Source organism: Cryptosporidium hominis (assembly GCF_000006425.1).
Source record: "Cryptosporidium hominis TU502 chromosome 8 CHRO018196, whole genome shotgun sequence".
NCBI classification, from domain to species: Eukaryota; Apicomplexa; class Conoidasida; order Eucoccidiorida; family Cryptosporidiidae; genus Cryptosporidium; species Cryptosporidium hominis.
The window spans coordinates 15,759-40,969 of record NW_667451.1 but is presented as its reverse complement, the minus strand read 5'-3'; the positions used below and the strand labels follow the sequence as shown (position 1 = coordinate 40,969).

Below are 25,211 nucleotides of genomic sequence, written 5' to 3'. Positions count from 1 at the left end.
CCGCGCGGGGGGTTTTCGGCCGCATCCATCTTGGCGGGAGACGGGTTTGCCGCTAATCCCTGTCTTGATCTGTCCCCCGGGATTAAGGTTTTTTGTGGGAGTGGGGTTCCTGTTGGCCCGTTCTAGGGCTTCCTATGGGATGTTTTAAACTCCAGGTCCCAGGGAGCGACTGGTTTAAAGTTTGGCCATGATAGGAGTTATGGCGTTAATCATTATTAGGTGCAGGGTAGGTGTGTCTATTCTTTCGGGAATTGTTCCCTTCTGATGACGAATCAGAACGCCACCGAATTGGAATTTCTTCCCTAGACTTTCTTCACCTCATACATTAGAAGGTATTATATGAAAGATCTTCCCTCAAAATTAAAATTTACTACTTTTTTCCACTAACCAATCTAATTTATTGGCTTCACACTTTTGCGTTACGTCTAAACTATACATTTAACTAAGTTAATTTAAAAACAATAGTATGGCTTAAATATTTTGGGTTTATAAAATCTAGTATCTCAATTCCAAATCCTTTTCTGGCTTTTATTTTCTATTTTTTTAGCTTTTTTTCTCCATACAATTTTACATGCAAATAATCACTAAATAATCATTTTCAATATTGGCGCCAACATGTTCGATACCATATAATTATTAATAGTGGTAGTAATTGCATAAAATTTTAAAAAAATGGAGTGGGAGGCATAATAATAAGTTTAAAGAGTTAGAGCTTAGCTAGATTACCTTTTGATTTAAAGAAATTTGTCCATAAATCTTGGAATTTAGTGATAATAATTATATTCTAAATATGTTTTTGGTAAAATGGAACATTTTGTTTAAGATAAATTAATTTACTAAATTAAAAGAAACACACCAATAATATTTGCCTTAAAGAATCAGTATTTGAAGCTCATCTCAATTCTTGACTTAAACATTTTTGAAATACTTAATTTAATGCATGAAAAATACCGCCATTGATACCTTGTGTCTCTTGATCAAGTGAAAATAACCAAATAATGGGAAAGTAATAAAAGAAAAGTTATTGGATCTAAGTTTGAATTAAAATAACTAAGGCTTGAGAAATCTTATAATGGTGGATTTATTTAGGGCTGCGCTACTATTTCCTTTATTTTTAATAATTATTTGTATATCCTTCCCTTTTACTGAATGCGAGAGAATACATGAGCTCACAAAACTCAAACAAGAGAGCCCAAATAGTTTGATTAATTTCAACTTTACAGGATATCAACACTTTGTCTTGATGGATGGAAGAGACTATGACTTGGTTATCCTTTATACAGGAACGAAAAAGTCCTGTCCATCATGTGTGACCTCTAGTAATAATTTCGAGGTTGTAGCTAAAAATTACTACAAACAATTAAACCCAAATCAGAAAATATTTTTTGGATATTTATATGTGGATAAAGTAGAGAATGTGGTTGGAATTCATAAGCTTAGGTTCCTTCCAGCAATAATTTATATTGAATCTACAAAGCAATTTATAACTTCATCTCTTTCATTTAGTAGAGAAAGCCAGTGGAGAATTCCAGAACAAAAAGATATTTCTAGCATTGCTATGATCAAATTTTTGAATTCTAGAACTGGAAATAACTTTGAGATTATCTTAAGCTTTGAAGAAAAGGTTAAGAGAGTCTCAATGCTCATATTTTTATTAATTGTATCCATTTTATGCATATACAATATTATTATGTTAGCAAGAAATAAACCTTTCATCATAATGATACTAGCAATAATTGCATGTTCAATCTCAATGTCTGGAATAGTTTACAGCATTCAACATGGAAAGTATCAATCAAGAGACTTCTTTGTTCAAAATCCGAGAGTACAGAATCTACACGAGGGTATGCTAATGTCTATACTTATGACATTATCTTCATTATTCCTGTTTCTTACTCCTTTTGTTATTCACGGAAAAATCTTTATTTTCAAGCGTAAGATCCCAGGCTGGTCAGCACTCATATTGCTTATTTCCTTCATTTTTTCGGTACTTTGTATTTATTTCGGCTACAAGATGAAAGTCTCGTGGTATGCACCTACTTTCTATCCTCCTCCGGGATATCTCAAGGGACCCTTACTAGTAGACAGAGGCAATTCCTTCTAATAAATATAGCTTCACCTGTATAGTAAAATAAGTGTCGATAACAAACTAAATATCTCGTTCAAAATAGACTCAAAAAAAAAAGAAAAATTATATAAGGTAAAATTAAGCAGTAACTATACTACTATAAACTGGCCCCAAAGAGCAACATAAACTATTTGTGGCGTCTAGTAACGCCTGTCATAAAACATAAGGCCTGATGATCACCCTGTTAAAAAGCAACCTCCAGTCCAAATCCCCTAACGGTTGAAATGATTAACGCGAACGCCTTAGCCTCTCCTGTTGCGATGGTAAAATTTGGGTAATTTAACCACCAAAACCGTATAAAGTCTTGCCTTGTCTCTTAAGAGCATGAACTACATCCATAGCAGTAACAGTCTTACGTCTGGCATACTCAGTGTAGGTAACAGCATCCTTAATTACGGTTTCTAAGAATGCCTTCAATACACCTCTGACTTCCTCGTAGATCAAGGCGGAAATACGTTTAACACCACCTCTACGTGCGAGACGACGGATGGCTGGCTTTGTGATACCTTGGATGTTATCACGGAGAACCTTACGATGACGCTTGGCACCTCCCTTTCCTAAACCCTTACCTCCTTTACCACGACCAGACATATTTCTTTTCTTGCGTTAATATTAAATTTAAGTTGTTGAATGGAGTTCGAAGTAGACTGCGCTCAACTGAAACTCGCCCAGGCTCTTGCCTGCTTATCCTAAGGGAGATTTTCGGCACCCTTCCACACTTTCATGTGGACTAAGGTTCAAATGTGGACGTCATTCTCCTGTCTACAGAAAGAGCTATTGTGGACATAGCCACTTTTGGATTTTACTAAATGAGGGGTTGCCGCTCAAATGCGGGAGGTCTTATTACATTTAACTTATTAATAAAGATACAAGTGTGGGTAAAGTATATTAGGATATCATTACAATTGAAGATTGATAAAAATCGACTACCTTCTTTTTCCCTGGTAACTTCTCACTGAGCTGTGTTACATTAATATTTTTTACTGTCCAGCCATTAATCCATTCAGCAGTGTTTGTCCCCAAGTTTTGAATTAATACTTGTGATACCTATTTCCATGTATTTTAGAGGTGAAGCTATTCTTAGTTCTTTTTATTTATTGATCTCCCTGCTTTTTTTTTCTTTTTTGATTTTACTTAGGTTCCTTACTTTAGGGAAGAATGTTAAGTATTCTAGCAAATATTTGGCGCCCTCAATAAAAGAAGTAAACATAATTTGAGATGTAAATCAGAATGGACAAATGGCAGAACATTTAGCTCGGATATTGGGCACTGAAGAGGATCGTGTAAACTGTCCGTTCTACTGGAAAATTGGAGCGTGCCGTCATGGAGATCAGTGTAGTAGGAATCATTATAAACCCACTAGTAGTCCAACAGTGATTATTAGGCATATTTACGAGAATAGTCCAGTAGCTTTGGCAATTGCTGAAGGCCAAGAGGTTAGTGATAAGCTTGCAGATGAAGAATCTGACAAGGTTGAGGTTTTTTATGAGGAAATATTTAAGGAATTATCAAAATATGGTGAGATTTTAGAATTATTGATTTGCGATAATATTGGGGATCATATGATTGGGAACGTATACATTCGTTTTTCAACAGAAGAATATGCAAAAACTGCATTGCTCAATTTGAGAGGAAAGTTGTATGCTGGTAAACCTATTAATATCGAGCTTTCACCTGTTAGCGATTTTAAGGAAGCTCGTTGCAGACAGTATATAGATGGTTGTTGCAATAGAGGAGGATATTGCAACTTTATGCATATAAAGCACGTACCAAGGTGCGTAAAGGATAAGATATTTGATCAAATGTATTCTGAACATCCAGAATATCTCCACAGGAAAACAAATTCATGTGGGAAATCTAGTGCTAGAGATGACGGAAAAGGCTCAGAATCATCAAGACCTCGCAAATTCCAAAGACAATCATCAGAAGAAAGGAGGCTAATGATAGAGTCATGGAATAAACGTAGGGAAAACAACTCTTAGTATTAATTATATTAAATTTAACTATATTTCTAATATACTATTTTTCTTTTTCTTATTGATTACATAAATTGCATATTTGAGCATTAAGACAATTATTATGTACATACATTTTACATAAGGAGCATACCCTATTTCCACTTTTGTACAGGGCACAATTACAAACTCCACATATTAAATCCTTTTCATCTTCTTTGCATTCATAGCAAATTCTTGTTCCATATTTTGAATCTAAGTAGTCGAAACCTTCTGGAAGGGATTCAGACAAAATTTCTCCATTTTCCACTGGGAAATTGATTAGTTTGTGACACTTAGAACACACTTTACAATCGTCACAGAGCCAGAAGTTTCTCGGAACTTTATGAAGCTTTGGATTTAAACATGATGTATGGAAACAGCGGCTGCAAACATCGCCAGAAAACCTGAATACTTGGTCTATCACTTTTCTTACATACAGTACAACTGATGCATTCAGAGCAAGCCCAAGGGAAACTATTTTTAATATATTCAGACATTTTTGGTGAACAACACCAAGTGTGGAAAGACTTATGACAAACATTACATCTAAGAATATTCTCATAGTTTTCTTTGTCAGAACACTCTTCGGCACAGCACTGAGTGGCTGTAGATTCATCCAATTCATTTCCAGACCCTTGTTTATCAACATCCTCAAGTAATGCAGTTTGTTCACTATCTTCTGAACACTCAGAATTTTTTGAAACTACAATATCTGACATTTTCTCAGAATTCAGCTCTCGAATTCTCTTCTTTTCTTTCTCATATTGTATGTTGAATTCTTCTCTCTCCCTTGCTACTATTCTTTCAATGCGCTTATATTTCTGAGTACTGGATCTCAAGCCAATTCTTGCTTCATTACTATCAGCAAGAAGCTTCAGTAGTTCGTGGATCTGAGATGAAGGGAAGATCTTTTCAAACATAGATTTGAGCTCATGATCTCCAGTGTAGTAAAAATTTTTATTTCCCTTTGTACATGTGCAGTAAGTTAATTTTGTGTACCTACATCTAATGTGATATTTATTTCGAAATATTTCCATGTTATCCTGCATTTTCAAAAACAATAATTACCTAAAATATAATATGAGAATCAAAATAATATATCACATTTAAGTAATATATCATTTACTTAGCTATTTCTTCCTTACATTGCCTCGATTTAATACTCTGGAATAAAAGGTGGGGCATTGGCGCCAAGCTATTATTACTTCTATTCAAAGACTCAAGGGGGTAAACTAAAGGAGAAAGGAAGAAAAGGCCCAAAAGGTTTAGTTTCGGATGATAGATGCATTTTTTGTATTTAACAAAACTGGGCTAGTTCTCTGGTCATATAGAAGCGAAGATGCAGGGCCAGAGGAGATCTTAGAACAGGTTCTACAAGGCTTAGTAGAGCATATTTTCTTAGAAGAAAGGTTGACACAAAAATACTATGATCAGGGACCTTATAGAGTAAACTGGAGCACAATCAATGAACATCAGATTATTTTGGCTATTGTTTATCAAAATGCATACTCAGCTGTTTCTTCAAGCACATATTTTGAGACACTGCTCACAATGGCAAGAAAGAAAATAATAAAGATAATTACGGAAAATCTGAACTCTGTCGAGGACGATACCTACTTTGAGGGCTTCAGAGACCAATTTGTTGAGATGATAGATTTTTGTGATACAAATTTGATGAAAAAAGGGGGAAGTAAGGCTGACCTTAGTTCTTTTGACAGCTTGGATGAAAAAAATTCTTATTCTAAGAGTAAAAGTTACGATGACAAAACTAAAGATTCCGAAGATACCAATTCTCAGACTTCCAAATTTAAGAAGGTAAGTAGGCAATGGGGCAATCAAAAAGTTACAAAGAAGAATATGGAAATGCTTGATTACTCAAAGAGGAGTGGTAACTCGGAAGAGAGCCAATCCAAACTTAGTTTCTACGAAAGAAATGAAGATGAGGTTAGTGATGATGAGATGGAGGAAATCAATCAAGAGAAGAAAGCTGTATCATACTGGAGTAATTTTCTTTCAACCCAATTTGGAATTTTAAATAATAATACTACTTTAACAGCAGAAATGGTTGAGAAGCCGCTTCAGAAACTTAAGAGCCAACTAGTTGAGAAGAATGTGGCATCTGAAATAGCCCAAGATATTATTGACTCAGTATCAAATGCTTTGGTTGGGGTAAAGACTCAAGGGGGCTTTTCTAAGCTAGACACAATTTTGCTAAACAGTTTGAGAGATGCAATTACCAAAATCCTCTCACCTAAGAAGCCCACAGATGTTCTCTCTGATGCTTTAAAGGCAAAGCAACATAGTCAAGTCTACTCTATTGTTTTCCTTGGAGTGAATGGAGTGGGAAAATCTACAAACCTGGCTAAAGTTTGCTATTTGCTCAAGAACAAAGGAAATTTAAATGTATTGATTGTTGCATGCGACACATTTAGGGCAGGAGCAATCGAACAGCTAAAAACCCATGCAAATTGTTTGGGAGTTCAACTTTATGAGAAAGGATATGGTAAAGATGCGGCCATGGTCGCCAAAGATGCGATTTCTTATGCTAAAGATAAAGGATTTGACGTCGTTCTAATTGATACTGCTGGGAGAATGCAAGACAATGTTCCTTTGATGAAATCACTGGCCAAATTAGTGCAAGTTAATAATCCAAACCTAGTTTTATTTGTTGGGGAAGCTCTTGTTGGGAATGATGCTGTTCATCAACTTCAAGTTTTCAACAAATACCTTGTTGAATTTGGGGACAGGCCCATTGACGGAATTATTCTCACAAAATTTGACACTGTGGATGATAAAGTTGGCGCTGCTTTATCAATGGTTTACACAACTGGACAACCAGTTGTTTTTGTTGGAACTGGCCAAAAATACTTTAATCTTAAGACATTATCAGTTCCTTCAGTTGTAAATGCTCTTCTTAAATAATTTCTACCGCAAACTACTAAAGTTTTATTTATAGATTTAACTCTCCCTTTATCTATCGATTCATCACACATTTTTCTATTCAAAAATTCTACAATATAAGACTAAATTTTGGCTAGGTACTGAACATGTTAAACCTTTAAATTCCATTTTTTTCTTATTTATTTCCTCGTCATAGATTTGCATGTTTAAATAAAAGTTAGATGGCGCCACATAAATTTTGCATTCGTTTGTGTGTTTTAAAGGTGATTTAGCGAAATAGATAGTATCAAAACGTAAAATAAATCAGAGGATGTAAGAGAATATTGATGCATGACGCTGTTATAAAACGTAGAAGAGCAATTAACTTTCAATATTAAAATGGAGTCGAATGGAGTAAATTTAAATAATAAAGAATGGACCAAAAAAAGGTGGATGCCCTGGATTACGATGGTTTTTACATCGTTTTTCACAGTAAGTGGGGGATCTTATGGTTCTGAGGTAGTTCTTCCAGTAATTGGGTTGCGAAACTTTACTTTAATTCAGATATGTATTTGTATTTTTTACGCAATACCCCTGATTTTGATCTATGAAATGCTAAACAAATCGTTTCCACCAAATTCAGGCCCAAAAAGCTGGTGTGAAAGTATTTTTGACCCATTTTTAGCTGTATTTCTGGATGTACTTTATATTTTTATGGAAATAGGTATGCTTTCTTCCTACGTAGGTGTAGCATCAGCATATATACACTCTTTTTCAAGGTCTTTAAAATATGGTGCATTTTCTACTAGTGGCCAACTATCTATCTCAGTAATTGTTTTCCTATTAATAATTGCAGTTTCTTTACTCCTTACATACTTTGATGACTATATTATTTGGATGTTTAGTGTTGTGGTTGCACCTTTAATAATAATGGTAATTATTACTTTTTATTCAATCCCAATAAATTCATGGAGAACAATCCCAGATTTACCTAAGAGAAACCAGTTAGACTGGATCACTGGACTTCAATATGTGATGTGGCTAAATTGTGGTTATGAGAGGTCTTTCTCTCCTAATTCAAAAGCTTCAAAGGGTCAATTAACAAATGATAGGGACTTTAAGTTTTGCTTGATTGCAAACGCAATTCTCGTTTCTATTCTTTATATACTTCCTCTTTGGTGTGGATGTTGTATTCTGAATCACTTTAACAGAGATGGAAGATCGTTTCAGCTTGGTAATTTCTTCACTTTTTCAGGATTCTTGGTGGGAGGAAATTTTTTGTCGAGCATGATTACTATTTCTGCTTGCTTCTCATCTATTGGGTGCATTACTTCAGATGTGGGATTAGTTTCGCAATTTCTTATCGCACAATGGTACAGAATCAAAAACATTAAAAATTATAGACCATCATTTCTTCAAGAAACTCTCGTTTCTCTTGGAATTGTCATGTTCTGTTCTTTTTTAACATTATTAATTAACCAGGAGCATTTTGCTGCAGGTGCATCCACTCTTTATGGGTTCATTACCTTAATTACTGTAATTGCATATCTCAAATTTCTTTGGACTATTGACTCAAAAGAGACTTTTCCGGACTCAGAATTCCCTCTTATTAATAATGAAAATATTACTAAGCCTTCACATATTCTATTACTAAACTCACTATACTACAGTAAGCTACCTCTCAGAATTAAGCAAATTATACATTCAACGTTTGCAATTCCAGCTATATTTTTCACCCTCGTTATATTTTTTACTACCTCTTCCATACTATATTTGACTATTATTTTACTAGCACTCTTTGCTACCCCTATATTTGTTCCAAAATATAACAAAGATCATAATATTAAAAACCTAAGAATCGAATCATCAAAAAAGTTCCCAGGAGTTTTGAACTTACTATAGATAAAAGAATGCCTAACTTTTTATTTTATTTTTCATCTTATATTTTCTCATGTATTGTGAATTCTGAATTCCCGCCAAAAGTTTTAAATAATTAGTAATTCTTGACATGCCAAAAGTAAATTGAATGTTGGCTCTTTAAATTAGAAAAAGAATAAATAATGGAAATTGTTGGTAAAAAAAGACGGAGAGAATTAGGGATTGATTGGTCATTAGTTGATATTTCGAGATTTTTACTTCGAATTTCCTATATAGGAACTAACTATTTTGTAAGTTGAAAAATCAATTACCGAAATGGTGATTCTAGACTACTCCGATTATTTTTCTTTAAAAAATGGTAATTATGGAGGTCTTTATTAATGATATTTTAACTAATTTTTTTCCAGGGAATAGCATTTCAAAAAGACGATAAAATACCTACAATAGAGGGAGAGATCTACAAGGCACTGCTTCAGCTAAAACTCATTAAAGATATTGATTCATGTGATCTAGTTCGATGCGGAAGGACAGATAGAGGAGTTCACTCTGCTGGAAATTACATTTCAGTTAACTTGAGGACAAGAGCGAAGAACTTGGAACCTTATAATTATATGGAAATGTTGAATGGTGTGCTACCATGGGACATTAGAGTTATTGGTTACTGCGAGGTTAGACCTGACTTTAGTGCTCGCTTTGATTGTGAATATAGACTTTATAAATATTTCTTTCCTTTAAACCATGAAAGAACAAAGATATCCAAGTTTCCAAAAATCCCACCAGAGCAAGTCCCACTAATGGACATTGCTGCAAAACAGTTCTTAGGAACTCATGATTATAGAAGGTTCTGTAAAATGGACTTGAAGAATCGAAAAAATCAAACTTATATTCGTACTATTTATGAATTTGATATCAATTTTGTAGATGAGAACAGGACGTTTGCTGTTGCAACAATCAAAGGATCTGCTTTTTTATGGCATCAAGTCAGGCTAATGATGGGTATTCTTTTTGAAATTGGACAACAGAAATTTAACCCGGAAGTTATTACACAAATGTTAACAGATGTGGAGCAGAAGAACATTGCAGAACTTTCTTTCCAAATGGCCACTGAACTTGGTTTGGTACTATGGGACTGTGTGTTTAAAGAATATGATATCCAATGCAATATAAATTCAATGAAAACATTTCTGGATGAATCAGAGTCTTTAAAACTCAAAGCATCACTATACAGTTTTATTGGGTCGTAGTTTTAAGTATTTTTTTTAAATAAATTTCTTTTTTTTAAATTTTTTGATTAATATTCTTGTGGGTATCTTTCTACAAGGGTAACGTGTGCATGAAAACGAATAAATAAATAAAATGAAAGTCCCAAAGCGAGATAAAATATCAAATATTTACAAAAACAGCCTTTTAGTAAGTGCCTGTTGATGTTTAAGAACAATTCTGAATAAGTAAACTTTCTATATCAAGCTCAAGATTTTAATAGATAGATTGTGTGCGTGTGTACAAATGTAAAATTGGACACACAAAAATTAACATAATATAAATAGAATTTGGAATGAAAGAAACTAAAAGAAGAGATTTAGATGAGAAGGTTCAGAGAGAATTAGTTTTAGGTACCCAGAAAGCAAAACTTTCGTTTCTATGTGGTGTATAATATGTTTATTAAAAAGTTCATTTTAATATTTCTTATTTTAATATTTTTAATATGTCAGACCCAGGGAATTAGTAATGATTTAAGTTCATTAACATCAAATTCAGTCTCAAAATATATGACGAAGGAAGAGTTTTTGGGTGAATGTAAAAGAGAATTGCCGAAATTTAGATCAAATCTTACAGAAACGCAAGTTTATTTTTTGTGTTTAAAGGCACTTAAGTCTTCATTAGATAAAATATACAATAGCCCAGTGGGGAAGCTTTTAAATTCAGATTCAGTTCCCGAAGATGTTGTTGAACACAAGACAGAGAATGATAATGTTGAAGGATATCGTAAACTACTTGATGATGTTTCAAATATTTTCTCTAGTGATGTTTATTTTGATGAAGATCTATTGGAAGCAGATAATGGTTTATTTTCAAATTCAATACAAACATTACTAGAGATTGATAAGAAGGAATTAAAAAGAAAGGAATTCATGGAAAAGAAGGTAAAAGAAATTCAAAATACTGAAGAAAGACTTAGAGAAGAGTACAAAGAAAAGTTAAAAAAAAAATATCCTGAAGCTTACCATCCTTTAGCTCTAGAAATCTTTTCAACAATTTCAAAAGAAGATATTGAAACTTGGATGAATCTTCCTTTGAAGCTGAAGCTACCTGTGATTAATTACTACTTCTTGTTAGTTGCTACAATGGGACGATCTTCTGAAAAAGGAGACAGGCATAAAATATTTACAAAAGCAATTATATCTACAATAATAAGCAAAAATGAAATAAAGATTCCTAAGTATATGACTTTACAAGATATAAGGTACGAGATTTGTAAGTTTGGAGTGATTCATAAGTCAGGGTGTAAAATAGTTCCTTTCTCTACTTTGCTTTCTTTGCCTAGACACTCTTTTGAAATTTGGAAATCCTTTGGTTTAGTTCTTCAATTTGAGTTTTTGATCGCTATGACTTATAGTATAGAACACGAAATGAATTTTGATGATTGTGACAAAGAAATATTTAAGATCACAAATGAGAAAAAGCTTAGAAAAGAAGAAGAAAGTAAAATTCGAGTTTATCTCTCACATTTATTTCCAGAGGAAGATTCTCTTCCATTGAAACATTTTAAAAGTGTCTTAAAATATCTTCTAGATATAGCAGTGAATGATGAACCATCCAAGTTAGACGATCAAAGTCAGTCATATTCCGTAGTTAGTTCAAATTTTGCTCAAGAGAAGAATGATCAAACTTCTTCAATTCAAGTAAAACAATCAGAAAGGATTAATGTGGAGCCGGCCAAAGAAACAAAAATAGAAAATGAAGTTAAGGATAAAATTGAACATCAAGAGAAAAAGGTTACTGGCTTTTTTGATGAATTAAAGGATCTTTCTACAATAGATAGTGAAAAGGTTGAGATTAATAAAAATGAATATAGTTCTAAAGAATACCCCACTCTAAATAATGACACTGATAATATTATAGAAGTTGCAAAGTTAGAAGAAATAAGGAAAATAAAAAATAAAAGTATTAAAGAAAGCACTGCAGGTGATAGGAATGAAGAAGAGTTTAATTTGATATCCTTAGTGAATTCTGAAACCAAGGCAAGAGACGCAAAAATTACTATGGAATCAGAAAAAAGTAATGGCTTAAAAAAGATTGATGTAGAAGGGCTTAATAGCCTCCCTCCTAATGAGTATAATCCATATTCAAATGTCGGTATTGGATCTGGCTTGATGAATGAAGGAGAAGATGACTCTTTTCCAGAAGAGGAAGAAAATCCTGAATTGGGAGATGAGTCTAATGATGATTTAGAAGGACAAGAAAACATTGAGAATCATGAAGGTGATAAGATTGAAAATGAGGATAATGGTGAAAATACCAATGCCGAAGAGTTTGGAGATGAGGGAAAGAAGGACGACTTGGATACTAAACAAGATGAATTGGATGAAGGAGACTCTAGAAATGGAGAAGATCCTGGCCTTAACGGAGAGGGAGAAGATGAAAATGATGATAAGGATGATACAGATGGTAATGACCAGGATGGAAACAATGAAAAAGATACTCCAGATGGTGAGGACATAGGAGGTACAGATCAAGAAGATTCTGATTCTGGAGGAGAGGCAAAAGGAACAGATTACGACGAAGAAGAAGGTAAGGAATTAGATTCTGATTCTGGAGATGGAGAAAGTGGAGGTGGAGAAGACAATGATGAAGTAGATGACGGAGAATCTAATTCAGGGGATGGTGATCATGGCGAAGATGACGGAGGAGATAATGATGAAGGAGAAGACGGAGAATCTAATTCTGGAGATGGGGGAGAAAGTGGAGGCGGAGAAAACAATGTTGAAAGAGAGAACGAAGAATCTATTTCAGGAGATGGAGGTTTTGGAGGAGATGATGGAGGAGATGGTGGAGGAGATAAGGATGAAGAAGGTGGGGATCTAGATTCTGATTCAGGAGATGGCGGAAATGATGGAGGAGATAAAGATAAAGAGGTTGGGGACTTAGATTCTGATTTGGAAGATGGCGGAGATGATGTAGAAGGCGGGGGAGGTGGAGGGGAAGGCGATTTAGATTCTGGAGGAGGTGGTGGCGATTATATGGGCGACAGCGATAAAGATTCAGATTTAGGAGATGGGGCCGAAGTTGGTGGAGGTGGAGACGAAGGAGAAGATGGTGGTTTAGATTCTGGAGGGGGTGGGTTGGACAATTTTGAAGGTAACACAGGAGATTCATACTCTGAAAGTAATGATGCTTTTGGAACAGGAGGTGGAGATTACAGAAAAGATAGTGACGAAGACTCAGATCTTGGCTCAGGAGAAGGAGTTGGAAGTTTTGGAACGAAAGGTAGGGGCGAAGGAGACGATTTTGATAGAGACTTAGATTCTAATTCCATGGAAACTGGTGGAATTAGTGGAAATTTTGGAGGGGGAAATACAAATCAAAATGATTTAGAGTACTCCAAAGGACATACCGGATCTGGAAGTTTAGGAAATAACGAATTTGAGGGGGATCCTTTATCCGGAAGTGGAGATGAAGGCGGATTTGACGATTCTTACTCTTCCTTAGTGGGCAACAATGATAAGGGGGGAGGATTTGGAAAAGAAGTACCTAGTTTTGATATAGAAACAGGAGATAATTTAAATTCAGGAGACTCGAATCCATTTGGAAATTCTAGCTTTAAAAGTTTAAACAATGTGGATAATGATGACTTTGAAACAGATTCAGAAAAAGGTATTGATTTACCTATAGAAGAGAAAATTAGAAATGATATTGATGATTTAGATTCAACTCTCAATGGCCTAAACACACCTATTGATAGCTTTGATAATTCTGGAATAGGCTCAAAAGAAAATTTAGAATTGGATGGTATTTTAGCTAGCAAGAATGAATTTAACGATAATGATGATATGGAAATTGCGGAAGGATTGCCTACAGTAGATCAACTCAGCTTGGGAATTGAAGAAGGGAATGAGACAGGAGGGCCTACTATAGTTAGCGAGCTAGATTTTGGTAATGGGGAAGAAGTAAAGGATTTAGACAAAAGTCTCGAAGAATTAAACGCCAGTCTTGGAGGTTCAACTGTAGATAACACAGGAGTTGATGACTTATTTGGAAATAGAATTAATAAATCGAATAGCCTTGGAATAAATGAAAATGAAATTCTTGGAGGCGAAGATTTTGGAAATGGAGTCAAATTCGGTCAAGGGGATACTAGTAATGGAGTTGACAGCCTGTTGAATGAAATCCAAGAAGGAAATAATTTGAATATTGAAAATAACTACGACGAGTTAAATAATATTCAAGGAACCGAAGCAATAGATATTCAACCAAATAATATTGACAGTTTCCTTGATTCATTATCAATATCTGGCAATAAAGGGGATGTTGAAATTGAAATAAATCCTATGAGTGGTGATAATAAAAATATTAATTCTGAATTGGAATTACTTAATAACGTAGGAACTCCTAGTTTTGATATTGACAAGAACCCGAGTCTTTTTGAGATGGATAATAACGCGTATGGAAGGATAAATGAGGCAGAAATAGATAAAGATCTGGATAAAGCTGCCAGAAATTTACAAATTCCTAATAATGAAATTAATTTTGGCCTAAATGATAGCTTTGAAATTCAAAATAAAAATTTGGAAACAGAATTGGAGGAATTAACAAAGTTGGGCGATCCAGGTACTGAAGCTCCAGGAATTAATTCGGATTTTCCTGATAATTCAGTTTTACCAGAAACAGTGGGTTTAAATGATGAATTCAAGGCATTGGAAGATTTGAGTGCTGATGGACCATTAGAAGAGGATGAATTCGAGTTTTTAGAGAGAATGCTGAATGAAAAAGGAGCTAATAGAAATTTTGAGTTTGCTAGTACAGTGGATTCAGAGGAATTTACAGATGAAGAGGAGTTTGACGAATTAAATTTACCTAATGGCCAACTTAGTGTTGGATATGGGCTTAATTCACAAATTCCATTATCAACACAAAGCCAGACTCAAAGCGAAAAAGACGAACTTTCTGTTGTGCCAAATGACCAATTAAGTCTTGTAATTAATAGTATTCCTGGAGCGGACGATAACTCAGCAATAGAAATAAATGAAGCTTTGATTAGAGATCCAGGTACTCTAGACTCAATTTACGAAGATCTTAATGATATTATTAATGATTTAAATCAAAATACTTCTTTTCCTGTAGAGGTGCCAAAAATTGATCAAATAGATACAATAAAGACAAATTCAGATCAAGCTATTGATAATAATATAAGTAATATTTATTCAGATTTTATTGAAAATGACAAAGAATCAACAAATATTAATACAATTGATGGAAGTTTGGATATTGCATTAACTGGAAACAGTGGGGGGATTATAGATGATGGGAATGATTACATTGGTGATTTTGATATTTTTATAGGAGAAAATAATATTCCAGATCAAGGTTTCGAAGATGACTTTGGATTGGAAAGGCTATTTAAAGAAGGTAATATAGATAAACAATTTGACCAGAGTGAATTTATACCTTTTTTGGATGAATTAGAAAAGGAAAATAGTCTTTCTAAAAATAAAAAAGCTTCAAATAATATTGATGATATTGAATTGGCTGATAATGATTTATTTGGACTAAATTCTGGAGTTGAAACTAAAAGTGATAAAACACTTTCTATAGGAGATCCAGAAGAGTCAATAAGTACATTATTTGAAAACGACGGTCAATATAACTCGGCTGTAGAAAATGACAAAAACCTAGATATATTTGAAATTCAGTCAGGAACCACCGTTAAAGATGGAGAAATTGAGAATGTTCTTAATGATTTGATAAATGATGGAGGAATAAACACTGATTCATCTTTAGATGAGTTTGGTTTGGGTTTTGATAAAATGATTGAAAACAATCAAGAAAAGAATTTTCAAAATGATGATATGTACATATCTACCTTATTTGAAGAACCAGAAATTAACCTTGGGAAGAATGATATTGAAAATAACTTACTTATTTTAGATTTTGAGGAGAAAAATAAACCAAGTAGTTTAGAGCCACTTTCAGAAGATGATAATTTATACCTTGATGAACTATTTAAAATTGAAGAAAAGAAAAACGAAGATTTTGGCATTAATAACATTTTATTAGATCAAATTACCAATAATGAAAAAGCCCAAGCGAATGATGAGGAAATCAACTTGAGTGAAATTGAATGGCTCAATGAAAGAGATATTGAAAACGATAAAAAAATAGACGAAACAAATTTAATTATAGAAGATTTGCATAGGTTATTTGAAATGAATGGGAATAGTGAGGGAAATTTAATATTTCAGGATGAATTTGTTTTAAATGATAACAAAATTAAGAGTTCAAATAGCTTGGAAGATGCTGATGATTTGAAACTTGACGAGTTTTTTGACAGAGAGGTAGATTTAAACCAGTATAATACAAACAGCATGACTTCTACTAATAAGAGGAAAAAGAGAAAGAAAAGGAAAAAAATCAAGAAAAAAAATAAGAATAAAAAGGAAAGAGGAATTTCTTCTACAGAAGAATACGAAATTTCATCTGAAGAGCTTGATTTTCTTTTTGATCAATCCGACAAGGATTCAGATCAAACTCTTAATAAGCTGATAACTGACTCCACTGATGATGCAGAATTTGTTGATTCCGACGACTTCTTGAATATGGGGAATATTCAGGTAAAAAAATCAACATTAGTCAGGGTTAATAAGCTAGATTCTGATGATATACATTATAAAAAAAAATCTCGGTTAGTGTCGGATGACGAGGATATTGAAACAAACAAACAAAAATCTATGAAAAAGATGCTCAGAGGAGCGTCCTCTGAGGAATATAAAGAACCAAGGCCAACGAATAGATCAATTGGGACAATATTAGAAAAACAAAAAGGAGGGTCTGAGAAAGAATGGATTATGTCGTTTGCCCCGAAACTTAGACCAGGAAGAATGCAGCGTCGTAGAGATCTTTTTAACGAGGAGGAAATTGAAGAGGCAATAAAAGAGGCTAGATTAGCATAAATATCTAACAAACAACTATATTAATCTTAAATTAGATTTAATCACTTACATTCTTTTTATCAGTTTAATGATTTTTTTTATATACTCGTTCTATTGTATTTTATGTTAATTTGACACTTCGGCGGGAACATAGATCTATAAATACAATACATCAGAAATGGCAAAGTATAAGAGGAGTTAACATTTAAGCAGGAGATATTTTATTCTATTAAAATGAAACTGTATATATTATTTTTAATTTTAGTACTAAATATTTTGCTCTTTGGGCTTCCAATAGTAGTTGAGTCTAGCAGCTTTATACTGCCTGGAAGCCATGATATAAACCAACGTAAAGGTAGGTCATCCAGTGCAAGTTCTGTAGATTCAAAAAGATCAGGAAATGAAAAAAACGGATTTTTTGGTAAATTATTCGGTTTTTTTGGAAGAAAGAATGGGGGAAAAAAAGACAAGGTTTCCAAAGAATCAGATTTGAGTTTTGAGAAGAACGACTATAGCGCTCAAGTAGATAATTATGAAGTTGATTCTGAATCCTCCAAAAGTAACATCACTGTTAAGAAACATAGCGATTTTTCACCTTCTTCCTCAAATGAATCTTCTGAGCCAGAACAAAACATCGATGAATCTCAACAAGAGAAAGAAATTGTTTCAGAAGAATCAAAGTCTGCTCCAGCACCGGTAGTTAAGCATTTTGCCGATGAAAGTAGCTCTGATCCAAAATCTGAATCAATGAAAGATGGATTTATTTCTATTTATGATGAAGATTACGACGAAATGCTGAATAAGGGAGCGATACCAGGCATTGTTTCAGAAGAATCTGGAAGGAGCAGCGAATATGTAGGCGGGGAAGAGCAAAAAACAGCAGTTCCTGAACAATCAGAAGTAGAGGAATCAAATAGGGAAGATGTTTTGAGATTTTCTGACTCTCAAATTCTTGGAGAAAAATCTTTACAAGAGGGCTTGCCTGAAAGTGTTGATCTAAATGAAGGATCTAGATCTAGTATTGCTAAAGATGTTGAAAATGAAGATTCAGCGAAGCATAAACCAAGTACGGTTTCTAACGAAGAAAATCATTATGATGCATCATATGAATCTAATTTGGAGGAGATGGAGAAGTCAGTTTCTGAATACAGAGCTAAATTTAGTGAAGATTTCTCCGATGAGCTTCCACACGAAACATATGATAGATTGTTAAATGACGCTTTGAAGCATGAGGCTAGTATGCCATCTAATAATCAGGAAAAAATTAAAAGTGATGGCGAGTATTCCGGTTCTGAGCATTCAGAAAAAAGTAAAACTTCACAAAAGGAAGAAGTTTCTGGAATCGAGAAGTATTTGGAAGATACAGATGATAGCAAGGAAGGGAGTGAAGCGAGTACTGCAGACTTAGAAGATAGAACAACCATCACTCTGGATGAGGGAATGCCAAAGTATTCTTCTCAAGAAGCTGCTACAGAGGAGGAACCAGAAGATTTGGAAGACTTCTTGGCTAATACTGATATCAAGGTTCCAGAGGCTTCTGAACTATCAATCAAAAACGATATGAGTGCTAGAGTTCCATCAGAATATATTAGAGAAAAGAGTAGGTCAGCGACCGAACCTCTTCAGATGCAAGAACAAGAGTCAGGGTCGGAGAAAGAGTTTGAACAAGAATCTGAGGGAGAACCTAAACAAGATACAGAGAAAGAGTCTGAGCGAGAATTTGATGAGTCTAAAGAAACTTCCAGTAAGATTGAAGAGAGTAGTAAACCTTTAGAAAAATCAACAGGAATTATCTCGAGAATCTCAGATAGTTTTAAGAACTTTATAAGTTCCTTTGGAGGTTCTAAGAAAGAGTCAGAAGTGACTAATAAAGAAGAATCTGTATCGGTACCTGCTGAAGAGTCGCAAAAAGAAGCCGTTGAAAGTTCAGTAAAAGAAGAAAGCGAAAAACCTGAGGAGTTGCCAGATAATAATAAAAGCAGAGTAAAGATGTTGATTGAGCATTTTGAAAAGGAAAATGCACGTAACGTCCCTGCTCCAATTGGAGTTCCAAGAAACAGACTTGGGCTTAGGAACACAGAAGGAAGTAGTGAAAAGAAAAACATTGATAGCTTGATTAATTTCTTTGAGAATGAAGACATAAAGGCAAAAGAGGAGGCAAACAAATATAAGGAAAGCATAAAGAAGCGTGAAATGAGTAGAACAGAGGGTTCTGTTCGTCAATTAGAACAAATTCCTGAAGAGGATTTGGAAGAAGTTCAATTGGAAAGTATTAATGTTGAGGAAAGCCCAGAGTCAGGAGAGGAAAGAGAGGGAGAGATAATGAGAGCAATAAATGGTGAACAGCCATCAGAGATATCTAGAGTTGATTCAGAAGGTTCAGACTTTACCCAGACCTCAAATTTTGATGAGCCACAAGAGGAATTGAGCGTACCAATAGCTATTCCTAATATATATGAAGAAGGTAAATTAGCAGGAGGACTTGCTTGGGCATTGGGAGTTGGAAAGTATGTTTGCAATTCAAAAAGCGCTTTTTCAAGTCTGATCTCTCCAACACTCTCCAAGAATTTACTAGTTTCTGCTCCTAGCCAAGAACAAATGGCAAAGTTGTTACGACTTTCTGGAGGCGAGGCATCAGATATAATAATGGATCTCGTATCATCTGTTCTAGCTCAAAATTGATTTCAAGTTTTTGGTGATTCTAAAATTTTAACTTTTCTTATCTAATAATATAGTTTTCTTTTTGTAATAGTCCTAATTTGTTAGATTATTTTAGCAATTGGGTAAAGTATATATACAATCTCATCTAAATGAAAACAAATTAGCTACAGATTTTCAAATTTGTATTCCATTTAAAATTATCTAATTATTTACATATTTTTCTCGTATTTTTTTTAATTTACTTCATCTTAGTAACGCCTGTTAAGCATGTATTGGCGGGCGAATAGATCTTTAAAACGCTTGAATTTGACGAGTCCTGTTAAAAAAAAAGAAAGAATAATAGGATAACGAATATTTAGAAGAATCATAGAATTTGTAAGCAAAATATACTAATTCTAATTTACATCGTGTATTATAGAGGAATATGTTATGAGTCTACGTATCTTATTAAGCTTTTTATTGTTTATCAAACTTGGGGTTTTTTCACTAACAATAAATACAAGTCCAAAACCAAACCCCTTTACAGTTGATTTGGATAAAATAGTTGAAAAAGGTAAACATAACAAAAGGTCACCACAGAATGCCGTTATTCTTCCAACTCCAAGTAAATTTTCAAATAAAAATCCCGAATTAACTGAACATGATTTGAGGCAGGCTTTGGTCTGTTCAAAAAAAACAACTGATGGTTTAGAAATTTGCAGATTAAAACGTATTTCTAATTTGGATAATGCTTCAATTTCTAGTGCATCTACTTTCAATTACGAGTTTGAGATACCAGAAGGTACGGCAAAAGAAAGTTTGAAATTTAAAAATAATAAAGAATTAAATAAAGGAAATGATGAAAATATTAGCGAGATGCTTGAAGAAGCAATAAATAATATGGATAATCAGAGGCGATCTACATTGGATGAACTTGAAAGAATCAAGAAACCTCATAAAGTACCTAGAGAAATGAATGATGATGACCGTGAGAAAGTACGAAATAAAAATTCAAATGAAGTTTCCTTTTTAACTGGTATTAAATTGATTGATGAAATAATTAGCCCCCAGAAAAAGGCTTCATTTAGCAAAGATGAGGAAGAAGAAAGCCAGGAACAGACTCCCAAAATTCCACCCATTCCAAAATCTGATTCCAAAAATTTACCTAAACCTTCTAAAGATACCAATGAGGAAGTTTCTCAAACAACTGATGAAAGAATTCCATCAACACCAACTGCTAAAATGGTTCCCCCAAAGCCTGCTGTTAGACGAATTTTTCAAGCACCTGGTGCTCAGGGAATTATCCAACCAACTACTTCTCGGAGAAATGTAAAAAAATCTCTTGAGGAAAAGCAGGATAACAAAAAAAAAACAGTTGAAAAAGAAAAAAAGAATAAAAAGTTTAAAATCAAAAATGTGTTTGGTCCCAATATATTTAAGTTGTTTAAAAAAAAAGAACAAAAGCCAGCACGTAAAATAATTATTAGTAGGCCAATAATGCGAACTTTGACGGAAGAAACTGATGATGAAAAAATTAAAGGGGCAGGAGCTACTGATAGAACAAAAACAATCTCAAATACTGGGGGAAAGGTACTAAATCCTCTTAAAGGCGAAGAAAGTGACGAAGAAAAAAAAACTAGACGTGATCCTTTTAAGAGATCTAAAAGTCAACTATCTAATATAATGGAAACAGAAGAAGAGAATCAAATGGTAACAAACATTAACAAGAAAAAAAGTCCTAGTTTAAAGTCCTTGGATAGCACTCAAAAACAAGACTCTGAACAGGAGTCGGATAGAGTAACTCCGAGACCACGATCTTCACAAGGTGAAGCTAGAAGAAGAGGGAATGCTTCTGAATCAGAAAGGAGATCTCTATCATCAGCTTCACGTAGTGTTAGTAGAATAAGCATACCAGAAAGTATTCCAAGTGTAGGTTCAGATAATGTATTTTTTGACTCAGATGATCCAAGTAATTCATTGATAATTGATTTAAAAGATGATATGCTCCCAGAAATAGAACATAAAAAAAAATACTCACAAGAATTCAGAGATTCGGCAGACATAGATTCCTTTTCCGATTCTGAATTTTCTAATTCGTATCCTAGCGTATCATTTCAAGATAATTTAGAGGGGGTGAGCACTGGGCTAGCTAAGCAGCAAAATAAACGAGTTTACGAAAAATTCGTTCCGGGAAGAGGATTTGATAAAATTCTGCAGAAAAAGCTCATTAATACTTATGATTCAGGCGATGAGTTTGTTGAAAATTCAGTATTTAGTAGGATGAAGAACAAAGTTAAGAGACGACATAATGAAGACAAAAGGAAAAAAGAGAGATCAAAAGGAATCCCATCAAGGGTAATTACCAAAGAAGATACTAAAAAATTCGGTGGTTCAATACAAAGAGAGTCTCAAGTTGTAAACCCATTTGAAATTTCACCTGGAATTAGCGATATCGTAGGAGAAAATTCTGGATCGATGATATTGAGTGAAGGGGCAGGTTCTTCCTCTAAGAATTCAGGAATCAAAGCTGAAAGTATAGAGCCAGTAAATGATGAAGAAGAGGTTGATAGAGATAGCATAAGAAAGATTATAGATAAATATAGAGATCTTGAAATAAAAAAAAGTGATATAGAATCAGGTTCAGAGTCTTCGAATGGTTTTGATATGGGAAATCAACTAGTGCCGATACAAAACCCTTTGGAAGTTATTACTTATAATGATGAGTTAAAAGAACTAAAATATGCAAGAGATGATTTTTTCAGAAATAAGTTCCTTCAAGGGCTAGCTGAAGAAGCTAAAAAGGAAGAAAGTGATAAGTTATCTTCTCAGATTGCAGAAAAGGAGGCACTTCTTCAAGAACTGGAAAAAATTTCGCTTGAATTAGATAAGAAAAGGAATCAACTCAATGAGGAGGAAGAGCCGACAAATGAAGGATCCAGATCAGAAGATCAAGAAATAGGAACAGATGAGCCAGAAAACTCAGTTGAACCCGAGAAAACGGATAAAAAAAATGCGTCAACTGAGATGGATACTATGAAATATGAAGAACCCATTTATCCAGAGGGAAGTTTAAAACTAGACGAAGATGCAGTAATTTTGGGAGCAGAAAGGAAAGAAAGCAACAAAGGAATTGTTGTTTTGGATCCAGAAAATGCTAATTATGAAATTTATTTTGACAATAAAACTGGACAAGAAGAAGATGGTCTGGTTCCCAGTATGGAATATTATAATGAAGAAGAAGGACTAATGCCAATTCAGCAATCAGATAAATTAGCTGATAGTGAAGGTTTAGCTCCAGTTGGAGGGTTTGCCAAAATTCAAGAGTTACAAGCTTTCGAGGAAAATGATAGATCTTTGCTCCCTCCACCTGAAGAAAGTAATATCCCATTTGAAGAGATTTATTTAACAAAACATCCTGAATTGCTTAATACTGATACTGTAGGCAATGTGAGCAGAGAAAAGGCAATTAAAAAGGCTTTTGGAAGGGAACAAACAAAAGGTGGAGTACTTAGGAAAAGAGAGTTTGAAAACTTCGATTTATCTAACGATGCAATTGAAAGACTGAAAAGGTAAGTTAGAAATCTAAGAATTTATTCATTACTTGATTTAACTATATTAAAACTCTAGGAACCCATTCAAAACCCCTGAAGAGAAAGAAAGGATATTCAGAATTATTAGGGCAAAAGAGGAGTTGAATAATTTAAGGAAGGAAGAAAAGAAGAAAAAAGAAGCAAAGCAACAAAATATTGAGTTTGAAGAATCTTCCATTGAAGCATCAGAGCTTTATCCTGTAGAAAGTACTAAAAATACACAAAGACCAACAATTAATAGAGTCTCTGACGAATCACTAGTGGCCGGAGACTTTGAAGAAGCTTCTGAAGAATCCGAGACGCTTGGAATAAAAGAACCTATGAAAATGGTTGTTGGGAAAAAGGTCGATTTTTCAGAATCTACTGATGCTTCAGGTAGTAATGGAGAAGAAAGTGAATTCGCAGTCGAAGTAGGTTTGGCCAGACTTAATGCTATTAAGGCAGCAGAAAGAAAAGAGAGCAGAGAAAAACAAGCAAGAAGTGGCCACATACACTATGCTCCTTATGTGCCTAGAAGAGCAGAGTCTGCTACTAATAAAAATGTTGTAGCAAGGTAAGTTTGAATTTGATTATTATGATTCAAAATAATTATTTTCGTAATTGAAGAAATGTGAAAACCAATAAAATTCATAAAAGCACACACCCCTCTCAAAAAAGGATTCTAAGAGGAAAAAAATAGAAATTATTCAATTGATTTTAAATTTTGAGTAGTTTTTTTCAGTTTTATATATTAATAGGATTTCTAAGTTTATTATAGCTCTTACCGTATTCTTTCCAGTCAAATGTATTGTTCAATATCAAAAATAGAAGGTCTGAGAAGAGGATCGACCTTCAATAAAGATAGTAATAAGACTTTTACTTCTTTAGGGATTTTTTTATCAATTATTACATTCTTATTGACTAGAGTAGGGGGTACTCCAACTAACAAACAATGTAAAAGTACTCCCAAGTTCCAAACATCACATTTTCTCAAGTCAACCTCTGAATTTAAACTGTTAAACATCCTGCTAAATAACTCAGGTGGTGAAAGCCATTTATTCCCTAAAAATATGTTTCGAAAACTTTTGGCTAATTTAATAAACATACCTGAAAAAAGAATATCTTTATGATTTGTAGCCATACCTTTAAATGGAGAACTCATCTTCACCATAAGTTTTCCTTTTTCAGATCGAATATTATTCTGTACAAGTTCTGTATTATAGAAATTTCGAAGGTCTTCAACAAAAGGTATGGGATTAAATAAAAATGAATCATTTTGAATATCAGCAGGTAAAGATTTTTTTTCTTGAATAATGTGTTTAATATGGCTAACAGCAGCAGAGTCAAATTCATTTGAAATATTTACTGATTTGGCTGGCTTCCAGTATTCGAAAAGTTCCGGATCAACTTCAATTTTGGATTTATTTTTTACAAAATTCTCGACCTTATTGTTGCTTTTTGTTGAACTAGTCAATAATAATTGAGTTAGCTCTTTTCCGTTCTTATCAATATATGTTTCACCCAAAGAATGTGATAATTTAATCGACTCGGGAGTAAAGTAAATTCCTGATACACCTTTCGAGTGAAGGTATTTTACTCCCTCCAGAACTTGTGAAAAAATAAGCTTTGAGCCGTGATATGTATAGACTTTATTAACATCTTCCATATTTGAGTTAATTGTAGGTGCCTGATAACATTGGGTCTCAGAGTTCCATTTCATACAAGAATGAGGTAAATATTCCATAACAAATATAGAAAATGGGTATGATTGGTCTTGGATAACTTCATTGATACGAACAAAGTTTTTATGGCACATTAAAAGTGATTGGGAAAACATTTCTCGAGATATTGATTCATGAGATATTGGATTGCCATATAATCTTCCAAATATTGAAGAAAGAAAAGAATCTTTTTTCACAAAAAGAAGTTCATATAAGGCTGGAAACTCTGTGGCTGATTGCTTAGTTTTATT

The 25,211-nt window shown here is 33.8% G+C and overlaps 12 protein-coding genes across 12 annotated transcripts; 9 read left to right on the top strand and 3 right to left on the bottom strand.

The window, feature by feature from the left end:
• The first annotated feature begins 1,072 nt into the window (after positions 1-1,072).
• On the top strand, positions 1,073-2,104 carry Chro.80596 (hypothetical protein). The annotated part of the gene is made up of 1 exon (XM_663198.1): positions 1,073-2,104. The coding sequence occupies one exon, from the start codon at positions 1,073-1,075 to the stop codon at positions 2,102-2,104; it is 1,032 nt and encodes a 343-aa protein (XP_668290.1).
• A 303-nt stretch (positions 2,105-2,407) lies between these two features.
• Chro.80597 (hypothetical protein) lies at positions 2,408-2,719 on the bottom strand. Its single annotated transcript, XM_663197.1, has 1 exon — positions 2,408-2,719. The coding sequence occupies one exon, from the start codon at positions 2,717-2,719 to the stop codon at positions 2,408-2,410; it is 312 nt and encodes a 103-aa protein (XP_668289.1).
• A 647-nt stretch (positions 2,720-3,366) lies between these two features.
• Positions 3,367-4,110, top strand: Chro.80598 (U2 snRNP auxiliary factor, small subunit). The annotated part of the gene is made up of 1 exon (XM_663196.1): positions 3,367-4,110. The coding sequence occupies one exon, from the start codon at positions 3,367-3,369 to the stop codon at positions 4,108-4,110; it is 744 nt and encodes a 247-aa protein (XP_668288.1).
• A 356-nt stretch (positions 4,111-4,466) lies between these two features.
• Chro.80599 (hypothetical protein) lies at positions 4,467-5,174 on the bottom strand. The annotated part of the gene is made up of 1 exon (XM_663195.1): positions 4,467-5,174. One exon carries the CDS (start codon positions 5,172-5,174, stop codon positions 4,467-4,469), a length of 708 nt encoding a protein of 235 aa, XP_668287.1.
• Positions 5,175-5,400: 226 nt separating this feature from the next.
• Positions 5,401-7,047, top strand: Chro.80600 (signal recognition particle receptor alpha subunit). The annotated part of the gene is made up of 1 exon (XM_663194.1): positions 5,401-7,047. One exon carries the CDS (start codon positions 5,401-5,403, stop codon positions 7,045-7,047), a length of 1,647 nt encoding a protein of 548 aa, XP_668286.1.
• A 357-nt stretch (positions 7,048-7,404) lies between these two features.
• On the top strand, positions 7,405-8,907 carry Chro.80601 (hypothetical protein). The annotated part of the gene is made up of 1 exon (XM_663193.1): positions 7,405-8,907. One exon carries the CDS (start codon positions 7,405-7,407, stop codon positions 8,905-8,907), a length of 1,503 nt encoding a protein of 500 aa, XP_668285.1.
• A 587-nt stretch (positions 8,908-9,494) lies between these two features.
• Chro.80602 (hypothetical protein) lies at positions 9,495-10,127 on the top strand. The annotated part of the gene is made up of 1 exon (XM_663192.1): positions 9,495-10,127. One exon carries the CDS (start codon positions 9,495-9,497, stop codon positions 10,125-10,127), a length of 633 nt encoding a protein of 210 aa, XP_668284.1.
• Positions 10,128-10,538: 411 nt separating this feature from the next.
• Chro.80603 (U4/U6-associated RNA splicing factor-related) lies at positions 10,539-17,051 on the top strand. Its single annotated transcript, XM_663191.1, has 1 exon — positions 10,539-17,051. The coding sequence occupies one exon, from the start codon at positions 10,539-10,541 to the stop codon at positions 17,049-17,051; it is 6,513 nt and encodes a 2,170-aa protein (XP_668283.1).
• A 213-nt stretch (positions 17,052-17,264) lies between these two features.
• On the top strand, positions 17,265-19,712 carry Chro.80604 (retinitis pigmentosa GTPase regulator-like protein). The annotated part of the gene is made up of 1 exon (XM_663190.1): positions 17,265-19,712. The coding sequence occupies one exon, from the start codon at positions 17,265-17,267 to the stop codon at positions 19,710-19,712; it is 2,448 nt and encodes an 815-aa protein (XP_668282.1).
• A 408-nt stretch (positions 19,713-20,120) lies between these two features.
• On the top strand, positions 20,121-23,243 carry Chro.80605 (mature-parasite-infected erythrocyte surface antigen). The annotated part of the gene is made up of 1 exon (XM_663189.1): positions 20,121-23,243. One exon carries the CDS (start codon positions 20,121-20,123, stop codon positions 23,241-23,243), a length of 3,123 nt encoding a protein of 1,040 aa, XP_668281.1.
• Positions 23,244-23,580: 337 nt separating this feature from the next.
• On the top strand, positions 23,581-23,817 carry Chro.80606 (hypothetical protein). The annotated part of the gene is made up of 1 exon (XM_663188.1): positions 23,581-23,817. One exon carries the CDS (start codon positions 23,581-23,583, stop codon positions 23,815-23,817), a length of 237 nt encoding a protein of 78 aa, XP_668280.1.
• Positions 23,818-24,038: 221 nt separating this feature from the next.
• On the bottom strand, positions 24,039-25,076 carry Chro.80607 (hypothetical protein). Its single annotated transcript, XM_663187.1, has 1 exon — positions 24,039-25,076. The coding sequence occupies one exon, from the start codon at positions 25,074-25,076 to the stop codon at positions 24,039-24,041; it is 1,038 nt and encodes a 345-aa protein (XP_668279.1).
• Positions 25,077-25,211: the final 135 nt, after the last annotated feature.